At 41.1% G+C, this 9,337-nt stretch overlaps 1 protein-coding gene across 1 annotated transcript; it reads left to right on the forward strand.

The window, feature by feature from the left end:
- Positions 1-7,109: 7,109 nt before the first annotated feature.
- LOC139762250 (uncharacterized) lies at positions 7,110-7,847 on the forward strand. Its single transcript, XM_071686847.1, has one exon. It carries the CDS (start codon positions 7,110-7,112, stop codon positions 7,845-7,847), a length of 738 nt encoding a protein of 245 aa, XP_071542948.1.
- The last annotated feature ends 1,490 nt before the right edge of the window (positions 7,848-9,337 follow it).

Here is a 9,337-nt window from a genome sequence, read left to right on the forward strand (position 1 = left end):
ATATATATATATATATATATATATATATATATATATATATATATATATATATATATATATATATATATATATTGTTACGAACGTGTGTGTGTCCACATGTTCGTATATGTGTCTTGGTGTATCTCTGTGTATGGCGTGCCTTGATGTAGGGAGCAGTTGCTATCGGCTCGGATCTCACCTCCCTGACCGTGTTAATTGCCTTAGTAATTATGTTTTGAACCAGATCTTGACCAGTCCTCTAGCACCCAAACGTCAGGTCAACGGCGTCAGGTCCAACCATGGGAACAGCTGCGGTGTGTCACCCTGTGCGTTCGCTGCCATCATGGACAAAGGAACAAAGGATTTTGAATGCACGCCACATATGTAGGCCGGACTTTAGGCCTCCTTCAGCCAATCACGTCAAGATGAGGGCGTGACAATCAGTCTTTTGACCTATCAAGGGCAATTATGTCATTCTGACCTACAGTAGAATCAGGTGGCAGGTCGAGGCGTGGCGAGCTGTTCCTGCCTTGCTGGCCCTCCAGATATAAAGCTCAGACGATCGTCTGAGAGTTGATTCCTTCAGCAGTCCCGAGCCCAGCAAGGAAATTTGGGTTTCCCCTATCTCGAGCCCCGTAGCCACCGCTGCCCTAGGTTGTAAGATGTTACTGTGTTACGTCAGGTCTAGCTAAGTGTAACGATGATGTTTACTGTGTTACGTCAGGTCTAGCTAAGTGTAAAGATGATGTTTACTGTGTTACGTCAGGTCTAGCTAAGTGTAACGATGATGTTTACTGTGTTACGTCAGGTCTAGCTAAGTGTAAAGATGATGTTTACTGTGTTACGTCAGGTTAGCTAAGTGTAACGATGATGTTTACTGTGTTACGTCAGGTCTAGCTAAGTGTAAAGATGATGTTTACTGTGTTACGTCAGGTTAGCTAAGTGTAACGATGATGTTTACTGTGTCATGTCAGGTCTAACTAAATGTAATGCTATCGAACAAAGTGTCAAAGGAAAGAGATCTCCTGGTTTGAAATCTTATCAGGAATGTTAACTCATGCTCAATGTTAAACTCATGTTCAGTGTTAACGTAAATGATTCGTGCCTGATTTATGTGTTCACCTTGTACATTTGAATTCTTTTCATTATAAATTCTAACCTTGGTGTTTGTTTAATCCCTTACGTCAAGATTGTGTTATCCTGAGTTGTGCAATATTACAAATCTAACGTCCTTGCAAAGACAAGGACCAGTATAGTATTTGTGACATATAGATGTTACTGGCGACCTTGCTCGAATAAGCACTTGAGTTAGTAACAATATACACATGTACATAATTCATACTTGCTGCCTATATTCATTCCCGTCGCCACCCCGCCACACATAAAATGACAACCCCTCCCCCTGCACGTGCACGAGGTAGTGCTAGGAAAAGACAACAAAGGCCACATTCGTTCACACTCAGTCTCTAGCTGTCATATATAATGCACCAAAACCACAGCTCCCTTTCCACATCCAGGCTCCACAAAACTCTCCATGGTTCACGCCAGACACTTCACATGCTCTGGTTCAATCCACTGACAGCATGTCGACCCCGGCATACCGCATCGTTCCAATTCACTCTATTCCTTGCACGCCTTTCACCCTCCTGCATGTTCAGGCCTCGATCGCTCAAAATCTTTTTCATTTCATTAATATGTAATCTATTAATGTCTACTGACCTTTCCTACTCATGTGTATATCCCGTTTTTCAAACTAGGTATTGTCAATCACCATTCCTTTTCTAGCATACAACTTTAAAAGTTGTTAACCATGAAATGATTTATCATATAAAATACAACAATAATAATATGCAATCAACATTTTGGTGTATGTAATATAAACGATAAAACATGTAATGGCAACTCTACTCTCAAACGTTTTGAGCCACTGAGCGGAAACATCAACAAAACTACACATCACTTATGTAAAAAGAGATGAAAAATATTTCTGGTCATGCATTTTTATCATCATATGGATATCTTTGAAATTGTAAGGTTAAATACAATTTCTAAACAACTTGAAAAACATGAATTTTGACAGTGGGATGTTAATGGGTTAAAGAAGTAATTTAAGTTAATAAACTTGGAAAAGAGCTATATGTACAGGAACACCATGTGAAATTAAGTAAAACGTTACATAGGGTGAGAGTGAATGAAGTAAGGGAAGGGGAAGAGGAGTGGAAAGTATTTAGGGAAGTTGTGTTTGGGTATTACTTTTGTTTTAGCTCCTGAGAGCCTCAACCATTAACTAGACCATGCGAGTGCATTATGTGATTACTGTGTGGCTACTGGTAACTCAAGGGTGGGACATTTTGATAATTGTTTCTTTCCTTACACCATGAAGCTCTGGAGGTCTCTCTGTCCATTCATGTCTTTCCCAATAACTATGATTTGACACTTCTTTAAAGAGTTTTTTACTTCCTTCAAAATTCGTAAATACTTTTCCTTGTCTTTTTCCCTTTCGGTTAAATTATATTTCAATTAAGGCCCACCAATGATGTTAAGTGTGTCACATGCAGTAAGGAAGGCATATGAGAAAGTGTAGTGCGTAGTGGGACGAGGAAGCTAAATTGCTAGTGAAAGAGAAAAGAGAGGTGTATAGGTAGTACCCATTGGGAAGGTAAAATGACTGGCAGGCATACAAAAATGAGCAACAAGAGGCCATAAGAAAGGTATATAAGCTGAAGAAAAGGGCAGATGAGACATGGGGTAGGTAACTAACGATGAATTTTAGGGAGAGCAAGAAACATTTTTGGAAAGACGTATTTCATGTGAGAAGAACAAATAGAATTAACAGGCATGACAGTAATGGAGGCAGATGGGGAAGTGGTAACATGGATCAATATATATATATATATGGTTTCAGAAGTGGTAGAGGATGTGTGGATCAGGTGTTTGCTTTGAAGAATGTATGTGAGAAATACTTAGAAAAGCAAATGGATTTGTATGTAGCATTTATGGATCTGGAGAAGGCATATGATAGAGTTGATAGAGATGCTCTGTGGAAGGTATTAAGAATATATGGTGTGGGAGGAAAGTTGTTAGAAGCAGTGAAAAGTTTTTATCGAGGATGTAAGGCATGTGTACGTGTGGGAGGAGGGGAAGGTGGTTGGTTCTCGGTGAGTGTAGGTTTGCGGCGGGGGTGTGTGGTGTCTCCGTGGTTGTTTAATTTGTTTATGGATGGGGTTGTTAGGGAGGTGAATGCGGGAGTTTTGGAAAGAGGGGCAAGTATGAAGTCTGTTGGGGATGAGAGAGCTTGGGAAGTGAGTCAGTTGTTGTTCGCTGATGATACAGCGCTGGTGGCTGATTCATGTGAGAAACTGCAGAAGCTGGTGACTGAGTTTGGAAAAGTGTGTGGAAGAAGAAAGTTAAGAGTAAATGTGAATAAGAGCAAGGTTATTAGGTACAGTAGGGGTGAGGGTCAAGTCAATTGGGAGGTGAGTTTGAATGGAGAAAAACTGGAGGAAGTGAAGTGTTTTAGATATCTGGGAGTGGATCTGGCAGCGGATGGAACCATGGAAGCGGAAGTGGATCATAGGGTGGGGGAGGGGGCGAAAATCCTGGGGGCCTTGAAGAATGTGTGGAAGTCCAGAACATTATCTCGGAAAGCAAAAATGGGTATGTTTGAAGGAATAGTGGTTCCAACAATGTTGTATGGTTGCGAGGCGTGGGCTATGGATAGAGTTGTGCGCAGGAGGATGGATGTGCTGGAAATGAGATGTTTGAGGACAATGTGTGGTGTGAGGTGGTTTGATCGAGTGAGTAACGTAAGGGTAAGAGAGATGTGTGGAAATAAAAAGAGCGTGGTTGAGAGAGCAGAAGAGGGTGTTTTGAAGTGGTTTGGGCACATGGAGAGGATGAGTGAGGAAAGATTGACCAAGAGGATATATGTGTCGGAGGTGGAGGGAACAAGGAGAAGAGGGAGACCAAATTGGAGGTGGAAAGATGGAGTGAAAAAGATTTTGTGTGATCGGGGCCTGAACATGCAGGAGGGTGAAAGGAGGGCAAGGAATAGAGTGAATTGGAGCGATGTGGTATACCGGGGTTGACGTGCTGTCAGTGGATTGAAGCAGGGCATGTGAAGTGTCTGGGGTAAACCATGGAAAGCTGTGTAGGTATGTATATTTGCGTGTGTGGACGTATGTATATACATGTGTATGGGGGGGGGGTGGTTGGGCCATTTCTTTCGTCTGTTTCCTTGCGCTACCTCGCAAACGCGGGAGACAGCGACAAAGTATAATAAAAAAAATAATATATATATATATATATATATATATATATATATATATGTATATATATATATATATATATATATATATATATATATATATATATATATATATATATATATATATATATATATATATATATATATGGTGTGGGAGGAAAGTTGTTAGAAGCAGTGAAAAGTTTTTATCGAGGATGTAAGGCATGTGTACGTGTGGGAGGAGGGGAAGGTGGTTGGTTCTCGGTGAGTGTAGGTTTGCGGCGGGGGTGTGTGGTGTCTCCGTGGTTGTTTAATTTGTTTATGGATGGGGTTGTTAGGGAGGTGAATGCGGGAGTTTTGGAAAGAGGGGCAAGTATGAAGTCTGTTGGGGATGAGAGAGCTTGGGAAGTGAGTCAGTTGTTGTTCGCTGATGATACAGCGCTGGTGGCTGATTCATGTGAGAAACTGCAGAAGCTGGTGACTGAGTTTGGAAAAGTGTGTGGAAGAAGAAAGTTAAGAGTAAATGTGAATAAGAGCAAGGTTATTAGGTACAGTAGGGTTGAGGGTCAAGTCTATTGGGAGATGAGTTTGAATGGAGAAAAACTGGAGGAAGTGAAGTGTTTTAGATATCTGGGAGTGGATCTGGCAGCGGATGGAACCATGGAAGCGGAAGTGGATCATAGGGTGGGGGAGGGGGCGAAAATCCTGGGGGCCTTGAAGAATGTGTGGAAGTCGAGAACATTATCTCGGAAAGCAAAAATGGGTATGTTTGAAGGAATAGTGGTTCCAACAATGTTGTATGGTTGCGAGGCGTGGGCTATATATATATATATATATATATATATATATATATATATATATATATATATATATATATATATTATACAAACCTCCAACAGCTAGGATCGAACCCGGGACCCCTGTGGAACAGGCGATAGCGCTACCGCTGGGCTATGATCATAAAACAGCGGTCGCGCTCCCTAATGTTGCATTGGGGTCCCGAGTTCGATCCTGGCTGTTGGAGGTTTGTATGTTGTATGAAGATGTGCATTCATACGCGCTTTGTTAACCTCTCTCTCTCTCTCTCTCTCTCTCTCTCTCTCTCTCTCTCTCTCTCTCTCTCTCTCTCTCTCTCTCTCTCTCTCTCTCTCTCTCTCTCTCTCTCTCTCTCTCCGTATATATATATATATATATATATATATATATATATATATATATATATATATATATATATATATATATATATATATATAAACAAAATTATGGACATACATAGAAGATATTCCATCTGATTTTTTTTGTTGTTTAATTCTTTTCGTTTAGGTGTTATTTGTTGGACTTTCTAGGTCCTCTTATTTCTGGTTGCTTACCGTAGCTTTTGAATTGATTATTTGATTTGATTGTTAGTTGTTTATTTGAGCTTATTAAGATGCTATTTTCAACATCACTCGGGTTTATCATGGTCAAACGCCATCTTCACTACATCCTCACAATCATTTTGAATATCAATGGCTTTTCTGTGGTTTAAGGTTATTTTTACAACATCTTCACAGTCATCTTATTTTCATCATCGATGACGTTTATCTTGGTCAAAGACTATCTTCACTACATCCTTATACTTATCTCATTTTCAGTATCATTGGCCTCTATCTTGTTAAAAGCCATCTTCACTACATCCTCATAATCATCGTACTTTAAATATCACTGGTGTGTTGTTTGGTCAAAGGTCATCTTAATTACATCCTTTTAGAAAGTCACTTTCAATAGCACTGAACTTTATCTTAATGAAAATCTGTCTTCACTATGTCCTCACAGCCACCTCGTTTTCAATATCAGTGGCCTTTATCTTGGTCAAGGCCATCTTCACTACATCCTCATAAATATATATATATATATATATATATATATATATATATATATATATATATATATATTGGAAAGGATCACAATTTTGCGCGTGATCAAGATATTCCTATGAGTCCACGGGGAAAATGAAACACGAAAAGTTCCCAAGTGCACTTTCATGTAATCACATCATCAGGGGAGACACAAGAGAGGAATATAACAGTCAGTTGATATACATCGAAGAGACGAAGTTAGGACGCCATTTGGTAAACATGTGATTATCCATGTCACTGTCTCCCGCATTTGCGAGGTAGCGCAAGGAAACAGACGAAAGAGATGGCCCAACCCACCCCCATACACAATGTATATACATACACGTCCACACACGCAAATATACATACCTATACATCTCAATGTACACATATAGATACACACATAGACACATACATATATACCCATGCACACAATTCACACTGTCTGCCTTTATTTATTCCAATCGCCACCTCGTCACACATGGAATACCATCCCCCTCCCCCTCATGTGTGCGAGGTAGCACTAGGAAAAGACAACAAAGGCCCCATTCATTCACACTCAGTCTCTAGCTGTCATGCAATAGTGTCCGAAACCACAGCTCCCTTTCCACATCCAGGCCCCACACAACTTTCCACGGTTTACCCCAGACGCTTCACATGCCCTGATTCAATCCACCGACAGCACCTCAACCCCGGTATATATATATATATATATATATATATATATATATATATATATATATATATATATATATATATATATATATATATATATATATATATATATATATATATATATTGTGTGTGTGTGTGTGTGCCCTATACTATATTTTTGAATCTGAGGTACCCAGTTACAGGAAGCTTCACTATATTTCTGCACTTCTGGGATATGAAAGTTTACTTCGTCAATCAAAACACGAAGGAAAGCACCAACTCGGTATCTCTAGCGTTACAATATCAGAGTTTACCAGGTCAGCCCAAACCCCACAGAAGACACTACTCTCAAAATGACTGTAATTCAGAGAAGAGACGTGGAAATTCTCGTCTCCCAAGCACAGGTGGTCTTGGGTGCTGGGGGGAACGGGAAGGCCTTCCTTGTTCCGTGGCAGGAGGAAAGAGCCGTGCTGAAGGTCTCTCACAAAGCTGAGGATAACAAACTCATGCAAGAGGCCCAACACATGGCTCACCTTGAAGGAGCCGGAGGTGTCCCTAGGCTTTATGCTACCTGCGAAAACCCACCGTCCATTGTGATGAGCTACGCGGGCCGATCGACTCTCGAGGATGTCTTGAGGGGCAACAATCCACAAGGTCGCTTCGATCTCCTGCAGCTGGCACTGTTGGTTGGACACAGACTGCAGGAGATGCACGACAAAGGGATAATCCACAATGATCTGAAGAACGATAATGTGATCGTGAGCGGCGATCCTCAGGCGCCCCAAGTGAGCATCATTGATCTGGGGTTTGCCTGTGTCGAACACCAGAACCTGGGGCTCAACTCCTCTCCTGGTAAATGCCTATGGATTGCGCCAGAGGTGAGGTCTGGCCAACCCAGCACCACGGCGTCTGACGTGTACTCCTATGCCTTCCTCCTGAGTCAGATTATCAAACAAGTTTACCGGAGTCGCCGCTCACGCTTGGCCACTATTGTCAAACAGGCTAAAAAGGAGGATCCCTCTGCTCGACCCACATTGGACCTTATTATGAAAGACTTGCAATATGCCATCGACAGGAGTTTGGCAGCATGAAGGAATGTCCAGAATGTCCAGGCCGATAAACCTTTGCTGACGACATAGCCAATATATATATATATATATATATATATATATATATATATATATATATATATATATATATATATATATATATATATATATATATATATATATATATATATATATATATATATATATATATATATATATATATATATATATATATATATATATATATATATATATATACATACTACATTGCAACTTACATATAAAAAGAATCATCAAGCTTCACTATATTAACTTTACTATATTTGAATATAAACAAGGTCTAACCGAGGTTACTTGGTTGAGCAAGACGTGAGAATATCATCAACTGGCCCTCCAGCCCTGGGTTGAAATTGTCGTTCTGACGTATTTCGAGTTCAGTGCTGATACAGGACCATTGATTAAAGGACTATCTTGTTAGTCTGTGTAACTTCGCCTGACCCGATCCACGTCTTCAATGGCTTTCTGTTACTACAAACGGGATTACAAAGGAAAGGCTTCCTTTGTTAGTTTCATGAATACCTTCGTTCAAATGAAGGGAAAGACTATTACTATGAAGCGGTACCTTATCAGCAGGAAAGAGCTGCAGCAACGGTATGAAAGTTACTGCAAGATACATAACGAGCCCGTGGCTTCCAACGTAAACATCGGCCGCCATTTGGGTTCACTCGGCATCATGTGTGACACCAAGATTGGACCCGTTGGGAAACAGGAACGATACTATTCTGGTATCATGTGGCTCGATGGCGCAGGATCACCAACTGAAATGCAAAGAAAATGGAGAAAGCCGCCCAAACGTATCATGAAGGCCGTGCAAGAGAAGATCGAGAGGAATCGGTTGAGAGACGATATCGCTCACAGTATATTGAAATTTATACCCAAGACTTCCCCTGATCTCCAGACACAGCCAGTCACAGAGACCACCAGCCCCGCTTCCCAGACACAGCAAGTCACAGAGACCACCAGCCCCGCTTCCAAGACACAGCCAGTCACAGAGACCACCAGCCCCGCTCTCCAGACACAGCCAGTCACAGAGACCACCAGCCCCGCTCCCCAGACACTGCCAGACACACAAGCCATCAGCCCCGCTTTCCAGACACAGCCAGACACACAAGCCACCAGCCCCGTCCCCCACACAGAGCCACAAGATCCTGATATTGAGAATACAAATCAATTTCTCGATGATTTTTTGCTTTCACTGGAGAAGAACTGATGAGTTCCTTATAGACAGAGCAAAATGTTAAAAAAAGAATCTATATAAGTTCACTTATGGAGTGAGATCTTTGACGGAGCTGTGCTGCCTATAGCACAGTCTACCAAAGGGTGATCTTTGGTGTCGTGCAGTAACCTCATCAGGGCGGAGTCCGGCTACACTTTCTTTAGCGAGGAAAAGATCTCTGCACTAATAGATAACTGTCCTAGCAACACTTATATGAGATGTATAGATGGATGCTCTAATGATCGAGAATATACAA

The sequence above is a fragment of the Panulirus ornatus genome, chromosome 43 (genome assembly GCF_036320965.1).
Source record: "Panulirus ornatus isolate Po-2019 chromosome 43, ASM3632096v1, whole genome shotgun sequence".
Lineage (NCBI taxonomy): Eukaryota > Metazoa > Arthropoda > Malacostraca > Decapoda > Palinuridae > Panulirus > Panulirus ornatus.

Coding starts and splice junctions, on each gene's coding strand:
- LOC139762250 (XM_071686847.1), top strand. CDS start 7,110: ATGACTGTAATTCAGAGAAGAGACGTGGAAATTCTCGTCTCCCAAGCA.